Source organism: Canis aureus, chromosome 26, assembly GCF_053574225.1.
Source record: "Canis aureus isolate CA01 chromosome 26, VMU_Caureus_v.1.0, whole genome shotgun sequence".
In the NCBI taxonomy this organism is placed as follows: Eukaryota; Metazoa; Chordata; class Mammalia; order Carnivora; family Canidae; genus Canis; species Canis aureus.
The window spans coordinates 29,235,095-29,259,272 of NC_135636.1; the positions used below are offsets into that span (position 1 = coordinate 29,235,095).

Below are 24,178 nucleotides of genomic sequence, written 5' to 3' on the forward strand. Positions count from 1 at the left end.
GACGTGGGATTCGATCCCGGGTCTCCAGGATCGCGCCCTGGGCCAAAGGCAGGCGCCAAACCGCTGCGCCACCCAGGGATCCCTTTTTTCTGTTTTCTATCCTTTTCTCTCCAAGCTTTAGTCTAGGTATTTTATATAGATCTATCTTCCAGATCACAAATCCTCCTTTAGCTTTGTTTAATCTGCTGTTAAATTTGCCTATTGCATTCTTAATTTGCTATTATGCTTCCCAGTTCTAGAATTTCCATTTGATTCATTATTATATATTCCAGTTCCCAGAGATAAATTCTCTACCTTGGACTTATTTTTTGTGCATATTAATCACTGGCCATTGTTATTTTAGAGTCCAAGTTTGATAACTCCAGTATCTGCATTACCTGTGAATCTTTAGTGCCTATTTTTTTCTATCCCTATGCTTGGTAAATTTTGAATGAATGATGGACATTGTAGAGGTCCTATATGAGGTGTTTTCCTCCAGAAAGGATTTCTTCAACTTCTGGCAAGCAATTAAAACAGAATTGCATCACCTTAATCTAATTAGAGCTAGGTAATTAAGCTGAATTTAGTTTTTGTTAAGACTAATCTATATGTGGTCTACCCTTATTCCTCCATTCAGTGTAGTCCTTCAGAGGACCCAACTGGAAGCCAAGACCTGGGCACCTGGGTGGCTCAGTGGCTGAGCATCTGCCATTGGCTCAGGTCGTGATCCCAGGGTCCTGGGATCGAGTCCCACATCAGGCTCCCCACAGGGAACCTGCTTCCATGGGGAGCCTGCTTCTCCCTCTGCCTATGTCTCTGCCCCTCTCTCTCTGTCTCTCATGAATAAAGAAATAAAATCTTAGAAGAAGAAGAAGGAGGAGGAGGAGGAGGAGGAGAAGGAGGAGGAGGAGGAGAAACAGAAGAAGCAGCAGCCACCACCGCTGCCAAACCTTTACCAGAGCCCTGCCACTTTGGTTGACCACGCACTTGAATTTGTAGTTCTCTAGCACTGTGAGACTGACAATAGCTCTGCTTAGCTCTTTAGCCTCTTAACCATCAATTTCCTTTCTTTCTCTGGTCTCAGCCTGTGGCACTTACATATTGATAAATGCATTAAGGAGAAAGCAGTACAGACTCTCAGTCTCACATTTGGTACCTTCCTCTCTAGGATCTCAGTCCCTCAATCCCGGCTATCTTGATACTTTCCAATACCATAAAACAGCAGGAGAGTTGGCCTACTGAGAGTTGGCCAGTTCACCAATCTACCAGAACCAGAAGAATAGTACATGACTTGGTTTTAGTGAGCCCTTGCTGGTGACTCAGGAGCACCTCTGGCAACCACATGCAAAAATGTGTCCTATAATATTGCAAAGGTCACTACAGGCTTTTTAGGGACAGCAAGTGAGTGTGGTAGAAAGAACAAGGATTTGGGATCAAACTCAGGTTTAAAGCAAGGTTCCATGTGTATACCTTTTCTCTCTCTAAGCCTTAGAGTCCTCATTTATAAAATAAGAATATGATCTATTTCACAAAGTTCTTGGGAGGAGTAAGTGGTAATGGGCACAAAGTGTTTAGCACAGTGTCCAACACACATACAGTAAACGTCAGTATGTTAGCTGTCTGAGATCAACTTGTTACCTCCTGTTTTCTATTCTTTTTTTTTTTAAAGATTTATTTATTCATGAGAGACACACAGAGAGAGAGAGAGAGAGAGAGAGAGGCAGAGACCCAGGCAGAGGGAGAAGCAGGCTCCATGCAGGGAGCCCCATGTGGGACTTGATCCTGGGTCTCCAGGATCAGGCCCTGGGCTGAAGGCGGCGCTAAACCACTGAGCCACCCAGGCTGCCCCAACCTCCTGTTTTAAAAAACAAAAACAAAACAAAAAAAAACAAAAAACAAAAACACAAAGGCATCAACTTTGCCTTTCAAAGTTCTAAAAGAATTAAACTTTTTATAACTATCTACTAATGGATTCTTTTTGCATTTATCTTTGTTAGTAAGAAGTAGTAACTTGATATTTAGATTACCAATAACCTGCTTTCAAAGTGTTTTGATGCTTTAGATAGTTTAGAATGGGACGAAGTAGGTCTCCGAAATTACAAAACAAATAATTCTCAAAAAGCCTATCAGCAAATGGGCTGGTTTCCATAATGAGCTAACAGGTACATAGTAGTTAGTTTAATTATATATATTATTATAGAGAAGTATACAGTCAATATAATTTGTCTTCATGCTGTTTCCATGTCGGTGACCATTCCCAATCAGGGTAGAGTAAATATGAACGAACTCACAATTTTACAATCAGTACTTGGCTAACCACAGAAAATAGAAACATCTGCCGAAGGTAGTCATAGAATCTAACATGGTTGCCAAATTCTCTTTTTCTCTGTGCAAATTTTTCTTCTCCACTTTTACATTTCCCTAAGAACTAGATAATAAAACTGCCTGTAGACTAGAAAAGGAAAAAAAGCAAAGCAACGATGAACTTTATCTTCCAAAGTGTTCTTTTCACTTGGTTTGACATAATTTTATTTATTTATGTTTTATTACTTAAAGAAACTATTGAAATATAGATATCTCTATATTTATGAACACTGAGCTTACAGGCAAATTAACTCATAATCAGGAAAGAAGCAAGGGACTCTGACTTTGAGGTCATCCCCACTATGTTTGGTGTAAGCAATTGTTCAGTGGTAAAGGGGTTATTTTACACAAGTATAGAGTTAACAAGGCTTCTTGTAGTTAGAAATTACTATCTCATACCATTATCCCCTTTTATTTACACGTAAAAACACCCAACCATATACTGGTGAGGAGTAAGAATGCATTTTCTCAAAGAAACATTTTAAATAATGGTTATATGACTAGATATGGCTCTTCCATTCATTTGTTTGACATATTTTTTCTGAAAAGGACTTTTCACATCTTGCCCTATCCTCAACCTTCAGCTTTCCTCCCCACTTGTCACTTCCAAATGACAACCTCATTTCTTATTTTACTGAGAAAAGCAATTAAATGAGAACCACCTTATTTTCCCACTATCCAGTTAACCAACTTCCTGTATCTATACCTATATTCCCTATCTATCACCCATTAACAATGAACAAACTTCCTTTCCTCTTAGCTGAAGTCAAATCCTCCCCTTATGAACTATATCCCTTCTTGCCTCCTCAAAGATACTGCTCATTCAATTATCCTTTCTTACATCAATTCTCTATCCACAGGATTATTCCCATCAGCAACTAAATATGCAGATTCTCTTGGTTTTTTGGTATTTTATTTTCTTAAATTTTGATAGTTTTTACATGTTATTTCTTTTTTTTAATATTGTATTTAAATTAAACTTAGCTAATACATCGTGTATTATTAGTTTCAGGGGTAGAATTTAGTGATCCACAAGTTGCAGTGCTCATTACATCAAGTGCCCTCCTTAATGCCCATCACCCAATTACTCCATCTCTCTAACCACCACCCTTCCAGGAACCCTCAGTTTGTTTCCTATACTTGAGTCTCTTATGATTTGTCCCCCTCTGTTTTTATTTTTCTTCCTGTTTTTTAAGTAGGCTCTAAAAAACAGAGCCTATTGACTGAGCTAGCCAGGTTCTCCCACATAATTTTTTTTCATTAAAGTGTAGTTGACACAGTATTACATTAGTTTCAGGTGTACAACACAGTGATTCAACAAGTTTATACATTATGCTATGTTTCCCCCAAGTGTGGCTATCATGTCACCATACAATGCTACTATAATACCACTGACTATGTTTCCTATGCTGTACCTTTTATTCCTTAACTGAAAGCCTGTATCTCCCACTCCCTTTCACCTATTTTGTCCACCTCCACACCCCCTTCCACTCTGGTAACTATCAGTTTGTTCTCTGTATTTATGAGTCTGTTTCTCCTTTCTGTTTGCTTATTCACTTGTTATTCTATCTATCTATCTATCTATCTATCTATCTATCTATCTATCTATCTAAAGCAGGCTTTCTATTTATTTATTTAAAGTAGGCTCCATGCCAACCATGGAGCCCAATTTCGAGCTTGAACTCACGATCAAGAGTCAGACACTTAACCAACTGAGCAACCTAGGCGCCCCCTGCTTTGTTTTTTTGGATTCCACATATAAGTGAAAACATATGATATTTGTCTTTCTCTGCCTGACTTATTTCACTTAGCACAATGCCCTCTAGGTCTATCCATGTTGTTGCAAATACCAAGATCTCACTCTTTTTTAATGGCTGAATAATATTCCACTGTGTGTGTAAGTATGGGTAGGTTTGAGTGTGCGCATGTCCATTTAACTATCCCTGGACACTTGGGATGCTTCCATATCATGGCTATGCTGTGATAAATATAGGGCAGATTCTCATATTTAACATGTCTTTCCAGGGTTCCTAGGTGGCTCAGTCGGTTGGCTGTCTGCCTCTGGTTCAGGTCATGATCTTGGGGCCCTGGGATTCAGCCCCAAGTAGGGCTTCCTGCTGGGAGAAGGTCTGCTTCTTCCTCTCCCTCTGCCCCTCCCCTCACTGCTCATGTGCTCTCTTTCTCAAATAAATAAAATCTTTTAAAAAAATAATAAAAAATAAAATGTCTTTCCTATACATCTGCCTTCAGCTACTATACCATTTCCTTGATCTTCCTTTAGAACCAAACTCCTCATAAAGGTTGTCTATTCTCTGTCTTATCAAAACAGAAAAGTCCAAGATATAAGCCACAGGGTCTTTTATAACCTAATCTAGGAAATGACATACCATCATTTCTGCCATATTTTACTGGTCACATGAGCCAACTCTGGTACAATGTAAAAGAGGACTACAAGTGTGAATACCAGGAGTTAGAAATTTTTGGGAGCCATCATGGAAGCTGGCTATCACACCAAGTGATCACAATAAGCCCATTGTCAAGTATCATCTATAGATTGACAGATCCCAATTTTATATCTCCAGCCTAAACCTCTCAAGTTTCACATTTGTATAGCCAATTGGCTTAACATCATCATTTGGATGTCTTTATACTTAATATGGTGAAATCTGAACTCTTATTTCCCACCCCATTAAAACCTGCTCCTCCCTCAGTATGCCTCATCTCACTAAATAATACCACCATTCACTCAGTTGTTCAGGACAAGAACGTACTATCTTTGAATCATATCTTTGAATTCTCTCTTGCTTTCATATCTCATATAAAATCTATTAATAGGTCTAATTCTAAAAATATGACTAAAATCTAATTACTTTTTAAAAAATATTTTATTTATTTATTCATTAGAGACATACACACAGAGAGGAAGAGACATAGGCAGAGGGAGAAGCAGGCTCCATGCAGGGAGCCTGATATGGGACTTGATCCAGGACTCCAGGATCACACCCTGAGCCGAAGGCAGACACCCAACCACTGAGCCACCCAGGTGTCCCTCTAATTACTTTTAAATTTTATTTTTAATTGTTTTTATAACTATAAGTTTATTTATTTATTCATGAGAGACAGAGAGAGAGGCAGAGACACAGGCAGAGGGAGAAGCAGGCTCCCTGCAGGGAGCCCGATGTGGGACTCGATGTGGGACTCGATCCCAGGACCCTGGGGTCACGCCCTGGGCCAAAGGCGGTGCTAAACTGCTGAGCCACCCCGGCTACCCTAAGTACTTTTTCAAAGAATCTAATCACTTTTCATCATCTTTGTTGTTACCACACTGCTACAAGCCGCCATCATCTTCTTAAACTACTGCCTAAGCATCCATCCTAATCTTTTTCCCTGCTTTACCTCTTGCCCCTACAGTCAATTACCCTCACAGTATCCACAGCAGTGTTTCTTAAATGTAAAATAAATATAATCACTTCTCTCCTGGTTTAAAAGTCTCCATTTTCTCAGCATAGTAAAAACAAAATCCAGTTGCTACTGTGGACCACCAGGACTGGTAAATGATCTCAAGATGGCTGAGCAAAAACTTGTTCTAAGAGGCATTTAGGGGCACCTGGCTGGCTCAATCGGTAAAACATGTGACTCCTGATCTGAGGTTATGAGCTCAAGTCCCATGCTGGATGTATGGATGCAGAGACTACTTAATCTACTACTTAATCTTTTAAATCAATCAATCAATCAATAAAAATAAAAATGAAAGGCATTTACTGAGTAATCCTTAGGGAGATCATAACCCAAGACCAAAAGACCACTTAACTTCCTAAAGTCCTGGAATGAGACCCTTACCACCAAGCTGGCTACTCTACCTAAGAATCTACCTGCTATCAATTAGACTTACACATGGCCAGTGTGGTAAAGGCTGGCTTGGCAAATGACTTTGAGAAGTTAAATGATCTTCCTATTCCAGGATGCTGACGAAAAAAGATGTAAAAAGTTGTGCTGAGTTTTGGTCTCTCTCCAGGAATGAGGAATATGATAGAGCTGGAGAAGATGAAGAACATAATTCCATTTGATCAAATGACCATTGAGGATTTGAATGAAGTCTTCCTAGAAACTAAATCAGACAAGAAGTATCCTAACTGGGCTCACCAGCCAATTGAGAATTTATAAACTTGAGTCTGGGAAGAAGCTCTCACCTTCATATTATAAATTCTAGACATTAAAAATAATTATATTAAAAATAGATAATCTGAACTACCATGTCTATAAAAACTGCTACATAATCTGACTCCTAACTTCTCACAACTTGTCTTTAATATTTTCCTCTTTGCTCATTCTGCCTTAGCAACACTTGCCTTCTTCTCACAAATGCCAACCACATTCCCAAATCAGGGAAGTCATCATATATGGCTTGTTAACTTCATTTAGATCATTTATTCAAATTTCACTTCCTTGGAGTGTCTTCCTTGAACACACTATAAAATACGGACACATACATGACCATCACTCTTTACCCTGTACTCAGTTTTATTTTTCTACATGTACTTATTTATGATTTAACTGAAATCCCACTTTTTCTTTTTCTTTTTTTGGATTTTATTTACTTATTCATGAGAGACAGAGAGAGAGAGAGAGAGAGAGAGGCAGGAAGAGGGAGAAGCAGGCTCCATGCAGGGATCCCGATATGGGACTCGATCCCAGGTCTCCAGGATCGGGTCCCGGGCTGAAGGCAGCACTAAATCCCTGAGCCACCCGGGCTGCCCCCACTTTTTCTTAACTTCAGCCTTATAGAAGTATAATGAGTATAAAATAAAATGCACATATTTAAAGTACACAATTTGATAAGTTTTGACCTATGTATACACTCATGAAAAGTCAACCAAGATACTGAATATATATCCTCGTTCCCAAATGTTTATCAATTTTATTGTTCATCTCAAAGAACTAATTGTGTTTCAGTGTTTTTTGCTATTATGTTCATTTTGTTTGTTTCCACTCAGATCTCATTTCTTTTATTCTGCTTAGTTTGAGGTAAATTTATCTTCTTTTTCTAGTTTCTTAAGGTAGAAACAGGGGTCATCAATTTGAGACCTTTCTTCTTTTCCAATAGAGGCATTTAGCACTATATATTTCCCCCAAGTACTGCTTGGTGACATCCCACATATTTTGATTGGTTGTGTTTTCATTTTCATTCAGTTCAATATACTAATTTCCCTTCTGATTTCTTCTTTGATCCATAGGTTATTGAGGAGCATGTTACTTAGTTTCCAAATAATTGGAGATTTTTCAGACATCTTCCTAGTATTAATTTTTTATTTAATTCCATTGAGGTCAGAGAATATACTTTGTATGATTTTAATCCTTTTAAATTCATTGGGCCTTGTTTTATGACCCAGAATATGGTCTCTCTTGTACATGTTCCATGTACACTTGAAAAGATTATGTGTTTTGCTATTGTTGAATAGAATATTCTATAAATGTCAATGAGGTCAAGTTGGTTGACATCCTATTCCAGGCTTCCACATCCTTGTTGATTTTCTGTCTGCTTATGGTATTAATCCTTGAGAGAGGGATATTGAAATCTCTGACTATAATTGTGGATTCATCTATTTCTCCTGCGGTTCTGTCACTCTATGTATTCTGAAACTCCGATGTCAGGTGCATAAACATGAGGATTGTTATGTTCTCTTGTTGAATAATATTATGAAATAACCATCTTTATGGTGATATTCTTTGCTCTGAAATCTGTTTCCTTTTTACTATTTACTATTTGTTGCTCTCAGAAATAAATACCATGAGGCCAAGGACTGCGTCTTGTTTTGTATCCCTAGCATCTAGCAGGGTAGCTGGCATTGGGTATGTAGTTAACAAAACTTTATTAAAAGAGAGAAGAAAGGGAGGGATTGGAATACATATATGGGTATAGAGTCAGGCACTAGGAATACTGAGTGAAAAGTTGCCAGTACTTGTTCTGAGGAATATATGTCATGATATGTAAAACAAGTTTTGAGGCAATTTCAAGAGTAATATATGAACCACTAAATGTATAAGCACAAGATGCTTTGGAAGATGTTCAGGAAGAACAACTAATCAGTCTAGGTGATGAGGAATGGCTTCTAGAAGGAGGTAAAATCTAAGTTAATACCTAAATAATAGAGCCAATCACAAAAAGAGGGAAAAATAGCGCTCCATAAAGGGACAACAAAATGAGCAAAAGCACATAGGTAAGAGAGATTATAGTATTGGGGCATAATGGAAATATGTTAGAACTCTCTCAAGGGGTTCCTATTCTGTCTAGAAAACATACTGCCCAACGACTACCGCACACCAAGCCCTCATGGCTAGTGGACTATGCTTTCATATGCACACACACATCTGTTCCCAATAACTGAATTGTATGCTTATTAAGAGTCTTAAATTGTCCCTGTTTCTGCTAGCAGTTCTTATTATTGTGGTTCAATTAGATAGTAATACAAAACTAATGAAATAAGAATGCAAAAGCTAGTTGTTATCTCCATGAGAACCAGGCTGAATGCTTTCAGAAAACTAGACAGAAGAACAAAAAAAAAAAAAAGAAAGAAAAGAAAGAAAAAAGTTGTTCTCAAAGTATGTGTGAGGGAGACAATTGTAAAAATGAGGGGTTAAAAAAAATAATACATAAATAAATAATGAGGGGTTAAGAATTCAAATTAGAAGACTTCTACTTTAAAACGATATAGCCAATAGTAATGGGGAAGGGAAAAAATTAAAAAAAAAAAAAATAATGGGGAAGGGAGAGTGGAAAGAAATGTGGTTAGGGCAGCCCCGATGGCCCAGCAGTTTAGTGCCACCTTGAGCCCAAGGTGTGATCCTGGAGACCTGGGATCGAGTCCCACGGGCCTCCCTGCATGGAGCCTCCTTCTCCCTCTGCCTATGTCTCTGCCTCTTTCTCTCTCTTTCTCTGTGTCTGTCATGAATAAATAAATAAAATCTTTAAAAAAAAAAAAAAAAAAGAAAGAAAGAAATGTGGTTAATGTAAGCAGGACCCACAGGGCTTTGTATGCCACTGTCTGGTTTTTATCTTGGATTCAGTGGTGAGCAAAGGTACTAAGCAGGACACTAACAACATTCAGATTCACATTTCAGAAAGATAACTCTGGCTGCAGAATAAAAAGTAAAGGAGCAAGACTGAATGGAGAAAGCCTTGTCAGGAAGCTGTTGCAGGAACCCAAGCAAGAGATGATGGTGACCTAAGAATGATTTTACTGTTTTAAGAACTAATGTTATGGGTTAAATAGGTTCTTGTGGGCTTTCTAAGAAACCAGCATTGTTGGGCAGCCTGGGTGGCTCAGTGGTTTAGCGCCGCCTTCAGCCCAGGGTGTGATCCCGGAGACCAGGGATCAAATCCCAAGTCAGGCTCTCTGCATAGAGCCTGCTTTTCCCTCTGCCTGTGTCTCTGCCCCTCTCTGTCTCTCTGTGTCTCATGAATAAATAAATAAAATCTTTAAAAAAATAAAAGAAAAAAACCAGCATTGCTGACACAGTTTTCATGAGAAAGCATGTTCCAAAAAACCAATTACATGACAATTAGCGTACAACGTATTTGTGAACTGGGAACTTTTTACAATTTATTTGCCAATAAAAATGGTAACTTCTACAGAAGTCTCATCTGCTTTCCCAAATTACAATCTTAATCTGGATCAGTTCCACTGCAATTGTGAAATCTCCTTCCTATGCAGAGGACATCTAAAAAAGGTCTGTTTCTAAACATGATTTTCAAAAATAGATCTTTTCAAATATTTGTACAAAACAGAGGTTAGACTTTGGTATTTGTGACTATAAACTACTCTTAGTACTCAGAAAAGAAAACAAGAACACTTACTTCATGAAATACTGCTCCAGAATACGGAGACACTCCCAAGTCCAACAGTGAGAGGCCTTCAACCACTGAAAAGTAAAAACATCCAAGTTCACGCTTACTTCAGAGACATATGCAGATGGCCAAAGACCAAAGAGTTAGATACTCCCAGGAACAAGAAGGGCCTCACGGTATGTCCAACCCCCTTTACCTCATTCCCAGCAAGTGGCTGTAAACCTTGAACACTTCAGATGATGTGGAACTTTTTTCCATAAAGAACATTCCTTTCCACTGTGGGGCAACTCTCAGGAGAAAGTTTTACGTTAAACTATGACCTTTCTCTGATTTCCTTGTAATTTCTACCCACTCTAAAAAGTGTTTATGTATACTTTGCTCTATTCCCGAAAATATGACAACAAATTAGAAGCTGGTGAGAAATGCTGTTCCTAGTGTGGGGAAATGGGCAGTCACTTTTATGTGCTGCATATTTGACTGACATGTATTAACTTTTCTACATAGAAATATGTACTTTTAAAGTATATGTCTTTTGACACTGAAATGATTGTTCTTACAACAATTTATCCTAGGGAAATAACTGTATGTTTATTACAGTGCTCAGAGGACTGAAAAATAAAAAATAATCCTAATTTCCATTAGTAGAGATTTACCTAAATGAATTATATGTATACATGTGTATGTATAGATACCTAGATAGAAACACTTTATAGTTAAAAATCATACTGTGATATAAATAACTGAATAAATAGATAAGTGGAAGAGAAAAGAAAGCTCTTTCTTACAGAGAATGATAAATATCAAATGTAGAAGGAAAGGTGGAAATAGAAAATCACCAGTTGGCAGACCCCACAGTAATAATATTGAAAGACAAGATTGTTAGGGATACTAAAATCAGTGAGTAAAAATATGAGAAACCATATTTGCAAGGGGAAAATAATTTTACGTGGACAAACTTGGCATTCACTACTTTAATTGTGTGACCACAGTTAACATCACCAGCAATACGTTGAACAGTTCACACTATCAACATCAAGTACTTCCTGAAATGATTCACTGAGTAGGGAAAAAAACACTTCTGTGGTCCTTATGCCAAAAATGTGTATCCTTGCCAAAAAAGCATAACTTCAATCTAATCATGAGAAAACACCAGGCAAACCCAAATCAAGAGACAAAATAACCGGACAGTGCTCTTTAATAGTATTAAGGGGCGCCTGAGTGGCTCAATTGGTTGAGTCTGACTCTTGATTTTGGCTCAGGTCATGATCTCAGGGTCGTGGGATGGAGCCCCAGGTCCGGCTCTGTGCTCAGCAGGGAATCTGCTTGAGATCCTCTTTCCCTCCCCTCAATTTACTTATGCTCTCTAAAAGAAAGTAAGAGAAAAGAAAGAAAATATTAAGTCTGAGGAAGTATTCCAGATTGGAAGAGACTAAGGATACACAATAACTGAATGTAATGTGGGATCTTGGACTGAATCTTGGACCACAAAAATCTTGGATCACATTAGTGGTACAACTGATAAAATTCTAATAATAGATATTAATATTGTATGAATGTTAATCTTCTGGTTTAGGTCAGTGTATTATGTGGGATGTTAACATTAGAAGACGCTGAGTGAAGGGTAAACAGGAATTCTTTGTACTATTTTTGCAACCTTTTGAAAATTTAAAATTATTTCAAAGTTAAGAGTTAAAATTAAAAGTTATATTACAGATAATCATTTACTGAATGAAAGATGTCCGTGAAATATTCTTCAATGAAAAGCAGGACATAACACAGCATGTCAATATGATCGAATTTTATTTAAGTATTTATAAGCCTTAATCCATTTAACTGAGAGAAAATGAATATATGTATTCAATGAGAATATCTCAAAATAAGCATAAAACTTAGATATTAAAAATTTTAATATAGGGCAGCCCGGGTGGCTCAGCGGTTTAGCACTGCCTTCAGCCCAGGGCATGATCCTGGAGACCCGGGATCGAGTCCCACGTTGGGCTCCCTACATGGAGCCTCCTTTTCCCTCTGCCTGTGTCTGCCTCTCTCTGTCTCTCATGAATAAATAAATAAAATCTTTTAAAAAATGTGTTTTTTTTTTGTTTTTTTGTTTTTTTTTTAAATAGGGCAGCCCCTGTGGCCCAGCGGTTTAGTGCTGCCTTTTAGCCCAGGGTGTAATCCTAGAGACCCGGGATCGAGTCCCATATTGGGCTCCCGGCGTGGAGCCTGCTTCTTCCTCTGCCTGCGTCTCTGCCTCTCTCTGTGTTTCTCATGAATAAATAAATAAAATCTTTAAAAAAAAATTTTAAATATAGCAACCATCTCTGCTGATAAGATTATAGAAAATATTTGGTTTCTTTTACCTTTTCTTCATTTTCTGAATCATTAGCAATGAGCATTAACTCATAATTACTAGAAAGAAACAGGAAAAATTTAAAAGACACTGAGTGAAGGGTAAGAAAAAATATGAAAGGGACACACAGAAACTACAAAATGTATAAGCTTATATATGCCTACAATGTCTCAGAAGTACATGTAAGAAACTGGTCCCTCCAGGAACACAAATGGGTGGTTAAAGGAAAGTGTGGAAAGGTGCCTTTTAATCATATAGTCTTCTGTACCTTTGATTTCTGAAACCTGTGACTGAATTACCAATTCAAAGATACACAAAACAAAACCAAAGCTACAAAGCCTATTTGAAGAAAAAAAAACAACAACTATATATTTATAATGAGTGGGTCTTAAATATGGCTTTAAACTTCATGGACCCACCCTAGAAAGAAACGTAATCAGTTACACAGTTACACATACTGGCTGTAAAATTAATGCTATTGCTCAAGACAGCTATAACCCATCCTTATACGAGGACCAAAAAGAAACTTCCCCCAAGGAGCCACATAAAGAGGTTGCTGTGTAACACAATTATTAAACCCTTCACTAATATCTTTACTGTAGACCCAAGGACATGATTCATCAGGCCACTTCACAGGGTAACTCCCCACTTAGCCAATAGCATCTGACCACAGAGCAGTAAAAGCAACTCAACAAAGGACCAAAAAGATGCTGTCCAGGGTCATAATTCTTCACTGGTTTAATCCAGAGGGAGATTCTTCAGTATGTAGCCAGAAGAACAAATTGTATACTTTCAGTCAGTTGTCCGAAACGTAATTTCTCTCAGATATGCCTTTGCTAGACATTGTACACCTATGAATTTGTTAATGTGTTCTCTGGCAAGTACCTGGAATATGGCTCTGCTATCTTCATGATTAAATATGATCTCATATTACTTAATAGATAATTGACCTGAGGGAAGAGTCAACCTCATGTAAAAAACGTTAAAAAAAAAACAAAAAAAAAACCACTACCATTTACTACCACCATCTATAGCATTAAAAAGTATAGGAAGAACATAAACTCAAAATATTTTCACTGGAATAAATTGATCTTTATGATAAACTTTTTATAATGTCCATATTTTGGTGCACAAGATTGAAAACTTTGGAATGGTCTACAGTACATTTGGGAACATCTGAGTTATAGAGTAACAAAACCCTCTAGAATATAAAAGTGAATCTACACCATGTATAAAAGAATAATCAGGGGCCCCAAATTCTAACATATATAACAAGGTCCCAATAATGTTTTGCTGGGAACATTTTAAAATACGTTTCAGGGATCCCTGGGTGGTGCAGCGGTTTGGCGCCTGCCTTTGGCCCAGGGCGCGATCCTGGAGACCCGGGATCGAATCCCACATTGGGCCCCCGGTGCATGGAGCCTGCTTCTCCCTCTGCCTGTGTCTCTGCCTCTCTCTCTCTCTCTCTGTGACTATCATGAATAAATAAATAAAAATCTTTAAAAAAAAATAAAAAAAAAAAATAAAATACGTTTCATAAAATGCCTGTATGGGGGAAAAAACAAAATACTCATTTAAAAAGAAAAAAACCCAACAACACAAAGAACCCATAACTTTAAGCCATTCTTCTTCCTAGAGTACACCCCAAAATAACATCTGTGAAAAGTACACCAGAGAAATTAAATAAAATTTCTGATTCATGGAATTCTTATCCAACAACTAAATTTTCAGAATAGTTAACTATAAAAACTAATTAATTATTGCCAATTATTCTAAAATATGTTTTTTTTTCAGCTAAAGTATCTCAACTTTTTTTTTTTAAGATTTAAGTAATTTATTCATGAGAGACACCCAGAGAGAGGCAGAGACATAGGCAGAGGGAGAAGCAGGCTCCCTATGGGGAGCCCGATGTGGGCCTCGATCCTAGGACCCTGGGATCACACCCTGAGCCGAAGGCAGACGCTCAACCACTGAGCCACCCACACGTCCCAAGTGTCTCAACTTCTTACGATTTTATTTTTAAGTAATCTCTATACCCAACGTGGGGCTTGAACTTACAACCCCAAGATCAAGAGTCACATGCTCTACTGACTGAGCCAGCCAGGCACCCTAATAAAGTGTCTAAACTCTTAACTGATAAATTGAATGAAGCAAAAATTCTTATTTAGTTATCTTGATATATTTTTCCGATGGTTGATCATAAAAAAATATCATTTAGCATAAGACAAACATTGTCTTTAAGCTTCTCATATCAAGAAGGATATGCATTCAGCTTGTTCAAAAGAAGTAGTATCCTTATATTTCTAGTCCAGAAGGCCCAAGATAATGTCATTCCCATAGCAATGAACACACCTAACATCCAGATCTTGCTTTCTAAATAACATCCAATAAAAGAAAGCAGGGCTCCTTGGAGGAGTGGTTGATTTCAGTACTGGATAAGCCTAAAGAAAGCATCTTGTGGTTCCAGAAAGTGTCCCAATGGCCAAAGATGGAACAATTTGAGCACCAAAATAAAGATAATATAGATAATAATCCAGAGAATAAAATAAATACCTATGAATCCATACAGATATAAAATAAATGACTGAATAAATAAGGAAGAAGGGACAACTCTTCCTTACAGAAGAATCCCAATTCTAAATGAAGAGGGAATGAGGGAAATAGAAGAGTCACCATTAGAACCACATTGTAATAATTGGTGCAGGCAAATCAACCCATAAGTGCAAAAACTAGTGGGCAAAATCTTAATGAGAAACAAGATATTTACAGAGTCCCTACATATATCCCCCAAATATTTATGAATTAAAAAGGGATAGCAACTTTACAATAGAGAAACAAGACAGGTACTATCATAACCAAAGGATTAAGCATAACATTACCAGTAATAAGATCTTTCAATAAGATATATACCCAATCCAATACATTGAGGATCACTTCACTTCAGTGGGATTCTTCTCCAAAATCCATAATCTCAATCTAACTATGAAAAAACATCAGACAAACTCAAACTGGGGAACATTATACAAAATACCTGACCAGTATGTTTCAAAAGTGTCAAGGTCATAAAAGACAATGAAGAGCTGAGAAACTTTCAACCATGGGAGAAGAACGAGGAAACATAACAACTAAATGCAATATGGCATCCTGAATCAAATGCTATAACAAAAAGGAACAATGGGATAAAAGGTAAACTCTGAACAACTACAGTTTGTTCAACAGTATTATAACAATGTTATTCTCTTAGTCTCCAAGACTGTACCTTGATTATGTAAGATGTAAACATTAAAGGAAGCCAGGTGAACAGTATATGGATCTCTCTGTACTCTCTTTGCAAATGTTTTGTAATTCTAAAATTATTTCAAGTAAAAAGCTAAAAAAAAAAAGGTAGTAGTATCCAGAGTCTGGATCCAGTGCCAACTTGCAGGAAATATAGAGGATGCAAGAACATGTTAACTGTACTATGAATCTACAATCAGTAAAATCCAAACTATAGGAAACTCTGCAGGTCAGTCTGGGTTCTTCAACAATAAGAAAAAGATGGGCCGGGCACGGTGGCGTGCGCCTGTAGTCCCAGCTACTCAGGAGGCTGAGGCAGGAGGATCGCTGGAGCCCAGGAGTTCTGGGCCGTAGTACGCTATGCCAATCGGGTGTCCGCACTAGGTTCGGCATCAATATGGTGACCTCCAGGGAGCGGGGGACCACCAGGTTGCCTAAGGAGGGGTGAACTGGCCCAGGTCGGAAACGGAGCAGGTCAAAACTCCCGTGCTGATCAGTAGTGGGATCACACCTGTGAATAGCCACTGCACTCCAGCCTGGGCAACATAGCGAGACCCTGTCTCTTTTGTTGAGACCAGAAAAAAAAAAAAAAAAGAAAAAGCTGGGATAGACGGAGACCTTAAAGATTAAGGGAGACCTAAAACACATATAAAAACTTTTGTTTAGGGACGCCTGGGTGGCTCAGCGGTTGAGCATCTGCCTTTGACCCAGTGATGATCCTGGAGTCCCAGAATCGAGTCCCACATCAGGCTCCCTGCATGGAGCATGCTTCTCTCTCTGCCTATGTCTCTGCCTCTCTGTGTGTCTCTCATGAATAAATAAAATCTTAAAAACAAACAAACAAAAAAAACCAACAACTTTTGTTTAGGGGCAAGACTAAGCTGTAGTGACTAGGACACTCGAGCAATAAAACAAAAAGAATGCAAAGATGTCATGACTATAGTATAAAAGTCTGGATAATAGTTACTTAATGAAGGGGGTTAGGGGGCGGTGACTGAGATGGGGATACAAAAAGGCTTTTGGATTAAGTGGCAAAGTTCTGATTCTTGATTTGGATGACGACTACAAAAGTGTTCACCTTATCATAATTCACTGAACAATACACTGTTGTGTGTGGCTTACTAATTCTCCCTTTTAACGATAAAGGTTTTGATTTTTTTAAGATTTTATTTATTTATTCATGAGAGACACAGAGAGACAGAGAGAGAGAGAGATGCAGAGACACAGGCAGAGGGAGAAGCAGGCTCCACACAGGAAGCCCGATGTGGGACTCGATCCCGGGTCTCCAGGATTAGGCCCTGGGCTGACGGCAGCGCTAAACCACTGAGCTACCTGGGCTGCCCTGATTTTTTTTAAAGTAATGCTGTCAGAAGTGTTCTTCCTAACCCTGACCCTCATGGCTGCATTGGAGGTAGGTTTCTAAATAAGCGCTAATAGCCTGGGCTCTACCCTGAACCCAAGAAGCTAAGCCTATACTGATTCCTAATCACTAGGTCAAGGCTGAGGAAAAGACCAAATATGATTTTATAAAGTTCCAAAAGTGGGGATCCCTGGGTGGCTCAGCGGTTTAGCGCCTGCCTTCAGCCCAGGGTGTGATCTCCTGGGATGGAGTCCCACGTTGGGCTCCCTGCATGGAGCCTGCTTCTCCCTCTGCCTCTGTCTCTGCCTCTCTTTCTCTCTGTGTCTCTCAAGAATAAATAAAATCATTAAAAAAAAAAGAATGTTCCAAAAGTATCTCCAACAAGTTTTTTATTTTATTTATTTATTCATGAGAGAGAGAGAGAGAGAGAGAGAGAGAGAGAGGCAGAGACACAGGGAGAGGGAGAAGCAGGCTCCATGCAGGGAGCCCAACGTGGGACTCGATCCCAGGTCTCCAAGATCCTGCCCTGGGCTGAAGGCAGTGCTAAACCGCTGAGCCACCGGGGCTGCCCATCCAACAAGTTTCTATACAAGATGATATAGAGTGAACTTTGGCGGAACAGAAATGCCTAAAGACTGCCAGCTATTCACATAAAACACTACCTATGTGCCTTAATCTCTCTGTGCTTTCATTTTCTCATCTATAAAATGGGGTATTGGGATCCCTGGGCGGCGCAGCGGTTTGGCGCCTGCCTTTGGCCCAGGGCGCGATCCTGGAGACCCGGGATCGAATCCCACATCGGGCTCCCGGTGCATGGAGCCTGCTTCTCCCTCTGCCTATGTCTCTGCCTCTCTCTCTCTCTGTGACTATCATAAATAAATATAAATAAATAAATAAATAAATAAATAAATAAATAAATAAAATAAAATGGGGTATTAACATATAGGGCTTGGGACGCCTGGGTGCCTTAGCAGTTTGGTGCCTGCCTTTGGCCCAGAGCATGGTCCTGGAGTTCCAGGATTGAGTCCCACATCGGGCTCCCTACATGGAGCCTGCTTTTCCCTCTGCCTGTGTCTCTGCCTCTCTGTGTGTGTCTTATGAATAAATAAAATCTTAAAAAAAAAAAAATTAACATGTAGGGCCATTTACATCTTAGAGCCATTTTGGTGATTAAATTAGTTCTTAAACATATCTAAAACGCTTCGAACAGGGCCTGTTACATAGAAAGCATTACATCAGTGTGGTTATTATTTTCACTGAACTAAGAAACACATGCTTGCATTTTGTCAAGCAAGAAATCTCTATACATTTTAGTTGGACTATCAAATAAACCAATAGTCTGTAGAAATGAGTGACATAGGAAAGAGGTCTTCCCTATTATGGCTATCTGTTATTTTTGCCACCCAGCATCAATTTCCCCCTTTTCTAGTAGCAGCATTGTGGTTTTCCTTTTTTTTTTTTTTTTTTTTTTTTTAAGATTTATTTATTTATAAGAGACACAGACTGAGAAAGAAAGAAAGTCAGAGACACAGGCAGAGGGAGAAGCAAGCTCCATGCAGGGAGCCCGATGTGGGACCTGATCCTGGGACCCTGGGGCCACGCCCTGAGCCAAAGGCAGACACCCAACCACTGAGCCACCCACGTGTCCCTATATATTTTTAAAGATTTTATTTTAAGTGATATCTACACTCAACATGGGGCATGAACCCACAACATCAAGATACAGAGTCACACGCTCCACCACTGAGCCAGTCAGGAGCTCCAGAAGTAGAAAAGATACATGACTTAGGCTGACCACAGTATTTGGCTTACAAATTGGCATATTACCCAAATAAGTTCAATGTGACTTGGTTCCAAGGTTTTTGTTATGCTTATTGAAGAATAGTCACCCTCTCCAAGGGACCCGATACTTTGAGGGTATAAAAGTCAGAGGCTATTAGGGGCCAATCTTGCCAATATTCAAGAAGAGCCCTCCTGAACCTAGTCCATGCCAAGATGGAGAAAGAATTAGTCCTGATGAGATCACAGAGTCTCTGGATCCAGTTAGGCCTGAAGTCAGGATCTACCTTGGATTGTTCTGTTACAAAGGCCAGGAGGTTCACTTTTTATTATAATTTGGGCAGTCTGCAAAGAAGAAGTCAAACTCTCCCTCTTCGCCGATGACATGATACTCTACATAGAAAACCCAAAAGCCTACAACCCAAGATTGCTAGAACTCACACAGCAATTTGGCAGCATGGCAGGATACAAAATCAATGCCCAGAAATCAATGGCATTTCTATACACTAACAATGAGACTGAAGAAAGAGAAATTAAGGAGTCAATCCCATTTACAATTGCACCCAAAAGCATAAGATACCTAGGAATAAACCTAACCAAAGAGGTAAAGGATCTATACCTTAAAAACTATAGAACACTTCTAAAGAAATTGAGAAAGACACAAAGAGATGGAAAAATATTCCATGCTCATGGATTGGCAGAATTAATATTGTGAAAATGTCAATGTTACCCAGGGCAATTTACGTGTTTAATGCAATCCCTATCATAATACCATGGACTTTCTTCAGAGAGTTAGAACAAATTATTTTAAGATTTGTGTGGAATCAGAAAAGACCCCGAATAGCCAGGGGAATTTTAAAAAAGAAAACCATTTCTGGGGCCATCACAATGTCAGATTTCAGGTTGTACTATAAAGCTGTGGTCATCAAGACAGTGTGGTACTGGCACAAAAACAGACACATAGATCAGTGGAACAGAATAGAGAACCCAGAAGTAGACCCTGAACTTTATGGTCAACTAATATTCGATAAAGGAGGAAAGACTGTCCATTGGAAGAAAGACAGTCTCTTCAATAAATGGTGCTGGGAAAATTGGACATCCATATGCAGAAGAATGAAACTAGACCACTCTCTTTCAAAATACACAAAGATAAACTCAAAATGGATGAAAGATCTAAATGTGAGACAAGATTCCATCAAAATCCTAGAGGAGAACACAGGCAACACCCTTTTTGAACTCAGCCACAGTAACTTCTTGCAAGATACATCCACGAAGGCAAAAGAAACAAAAGCAAAAATGAACTATTGGGACTTCATCAAGATAAGAAGCTTTTGCACAGCAAAGGATACAGTCAACAAAACTAAAAGACAACCTACAGAATGGGAGAAGATACTTGCAAAACACCTATGAGATAAAGGGCTAGTGGGATCCCTGGGTGGCGCAGCGGTTTAGCCAGGTGTCCTGGGATCGAATCCCATGTGGGGCTCCCATTGCATGGAGCCTGCTTCTCCATCAGTCTATGTCTCTGCCTCTCTCTCTCTCTCCTCTCTCTCTGTGACTATCATAAATAAATAAAAATTAAAAAAAAAAGAAAAAAAGGAAACAGATAAAGGGCTAGTTTCCAAGATCTATAAAGAACTTATTAAACTCGGGCAGCCCCGATGGCACAGCGGTTTAGCGCCTCCTGCGGCCCGGGGTGTGTTCCTGGAGACCCGGGATCGAGTCCCACATCAGGCTCCCGGCATGGAGCCTGCTTCTCTCTCTCTGTCTCTGAATGAATAAATAAATAAATCTTTAAAAAAAAAAAAAAAAGAACTTATTAAACTCAACACCAAAGAAACAAACAATCCAATCATGAAATGGGCAAAAGACATGAACAGAAATCTCACAGAGGAAGACATAGACATGGCCAACATGCACATGAGAAAATGCTCTGCATCACTTGCCATCAGGGAAATACAAATCAAAACCACAATGAGATACCACCTCACACCAGTGAGAATGGGGAACATTAACAAGGCAGGAAACCACAAATGTTGGAGAAGATGCGGAGAAAAGGGAACCCTCTTACACTGTTGGTGGGAGTGTGAACTGGTGCAGCCACTCTGGAAAACTGTGTGGAGGTTCCTCAAAGAGTTAAAAATAGATCTGCCCTACGACCCAGCAATTGCACTGTTGGGGATTTACCCCAAAGATTCAGATGCAATGAAACGCCGGGACACCTGCACCCCGATGTTTATAGCAGCGATGTCCACAATAGCCAAACTCCGGAAGGAGCCTTGGTGTCCAACGAAAGATGAATGGATAAAGAAGATGTGGTTTATGTATACAATGGAATATTCCTCAGCCATTAGAAATGACAAATACCCACCATTTGCTTCAACATGGATGGAACTGGAAGGTATTATGCTGAGTGAAGTAAGTCAATCGGAGGACAAACATTGTATGTTCTCATTCATTTGGGGAATATAAATAATAGTGAAAGGGAATATAAGGGAAGGGAAAAGAAATGTGTGGGAAATATCAGAAAGGGAGACAGAACATAAAGACTCCTAACTCTGGGAAGCGAACTAGGGGTGATGGAAGGGGAGGAGGGCGGGGGGTGGGGGTGAATGGGTGACGGGCACTGAGGGGGGCACTTGATGGGATGAGCACTGGGTGTTATTCTGTATGTTGGTAAATTGAACACCAATAAAAAATAAATGTATTATTTAAAAAAATAATAATAATTTGGGAAGTCTAAGTCGGGATTCTGTCATCTGCACATGAAAGAATTGACAACACGCTAATTTAAAACCCTTTAGGCATTTGAAGACAAGAATCATCTCCTAAGTATACAGCCTCTCATTTATTCCTATTAAAAATCAGTGAGTGAGGGGCACCTGGGTGGCTCAGTTGGTTAAGTGTCCAACTCTTGTTTTTGGCTCAGGTCATTATTTCAGGATCCTGAAAGCAAGCCTCAAGTTGGGCTCTGCACTGGACACGGAGCCTATTTAAGATTCTCTCACCTCCTCTGCCCCTCCCCACCACCGTGCTAGCACATGCACATGCACACACACACACTCTCTAAAAAAAAAAAAAAAAAAAAAAAATCAGTCCATTCATCAAAGTCTATTTGGATCCACAGCCCTTCACCCAAACAACTGGCCACTCAAAAAACTCATGTGAAATGGATGAATAATGAATGTCATGTGAAACCAGAAGGGCTCCTACTTAAATATTTTTAAAATGCCTGCCTTTTAGGGTTAAACACAATCATTTGCTTTTTATTTTATTTTATTATTTTTTTAATCATTTGCTTTTTAAAATATCCCATCTCAAAGTATACTCTGAAGACAAGTGATACAGATGTTGTACCCTCCCTCCACCCAGTATCCCTGCTTGAAACAGGACAAATAATTATCCTGACCCAATCAGATTTAGATGGGTGACACCAAATCTCTCTCTCTAGCTCTGACACTGGCCCCAAGCTCCAGATCTAAACCTTTGAATATCATACTATTACCTTATACAGACATCAACATTTACTGCTATCCTTTCTGACTCACATATTTCAGTCAGTATCACCACTGTTCTCCCTGTTATTTTAAATTCAAAATTTAAAATGAGCTATTTTGGCTTTCATTATTGTGCTAAGAGCTTCAACACGGATTATCTCATTTAATGGGGTACATATTATAACTCCCTATTTTACACATGAGAAAACTGATGTTGGAGATCACAGTTATAAGTGGCCGAGGAAAAAAAGACTCAAACCCTTTTAAAGATCTCAGACCTGGGGCACCTGGGTAGCTCAGTTAGTTGAGTGTCCAACTCTTGATCTTAGCTCAGGTCTTGATCTCAGGGTGGTGAGTTCAAATGCTGTGTTGGGGTTTAACTTAAAAAAAAAAAAGGTCCCAGACCCTATACTCTTAATCACCATACTACATTGCTTCATCTTTGGATCCTTCACCTTGTCCATCCTATATGTAGCCAGAGCTTATGTTTTCTTTTCTTCAGTATTTATTCAATGGTAATGATGCAACTACTCTATGCCAGTCACAAAGGATTTAGGAAAGGATAAGGAACTCATAGTACAGTGGAGAAACCAGAGATAAACAAATAATTATGATAAAAAGTGAGAAATGCTCTCAATAGAGGTATGTATAAAGCTCTAAGAGAACAAAGAAAGGAGGGCCTAATATTGCCCTGAGGCTTGTGGTATCCAGAAGCAGCAGGAATCAAGTGGCTTCAACCCAAACACGTCAGTTTGTTCAACAAATAATTATATGCAAATATTATATTCAAGGATTATCAAGTCTAAATTCTCCCCATCACACAGAAGAATTACTACTACCTTTGTTAACCATTTGTCAACTGGAAAACCTGGACACATTACTTAACTTCTCTAAATTTTAGTTTCCTCATCTATAAAATGGAAATAACACCATCTAACACATAGAATAACTAGAGGATAAAAGCTTACCATAGTCTTTAATATGTAGTATTTTTAGAAACCAAAACTCAAATTATTCATAAAACAACCATTCATTACATCATTCCCCATTCCAAAATGTCTATAGAGTAACATCAAAACTCTAGCATTTAAAGTTCTAGGACACAAAGAGGACTTCTGGGGTGTTGCTACTTCTGTAATGTTCTACTTTTTGATCTGGGTGCACCACATGAATATACAATTTGTAAAAATTCACTGCACTCTACACTTTCTATATGTGCATTGTGTGTATATTGTACTTCAGAAAAAAAGGTTTTTTAAAAGATCTTTAAATTCTAGCCCTAACCTAACCCCTTTTCCATTATGCCCCCACTTTGTACATTGTGCATCCTTCAACATTTTATCTTCTGCCACCTGGAACTCTCCTTTCTCTACCACTTTCCAAATTCTACATCCTTCAATAGAGCCCACATCCTTAGGAAACTGGAAAAGGAGGGACGCCTGGGTGGCTCAGCGGTTGAACGTCTGCCTTTTTTTTTTTTTTTTAAGATTTTATTTATTTATTAGAGACAGAAAGAGAGAGAGGAGATAGACACAGGCAGAGGGAGAAGCAGGTCTCGATCCCAGGTCTCCAGGATCACGCCCTGGGCTGAAGGCGGTGCTAAACCGCTGAGCCACCCGGGCTGCCCAATGAGCGTCTGCCTTTGACTCAGGGTGTGATCCCGGAGTCGCAGGATCGAGTCCCACATCGGGCTCCCTGCACGGAGCCTGCTTCTCTCTCTGCCTGTG

At 39.0% G+C, this 24,178-nt stretch overlaps 1 protein-coding gene across 4 annotated transcripts in view; it reads right to left on the reverse strand.

The window, feature by feature from the left end:
- Positions 1-24,178, reverse strand: part of PIGU (phosphatidylinositol glycan anchor biosynthesis class U) — a 94,728-nt gene that overhangs the window by 69,637 nt on the left and 913 nt on the right. For all 4 annotated transcript variants that reach the window (XM_077872839.1, XM_077872838.1, XM_077872840.1 and 1 more), the window contains exon 2: positions 10,199-10,263. In XM_077872839.1, coding sequence (XP_077728965.1) covers positions 10,199-10,263 — 65 coding nt within the window. The remainder of the gene's footprint in view (positions 1-10,198; positions 10,264-24,178) is intronic.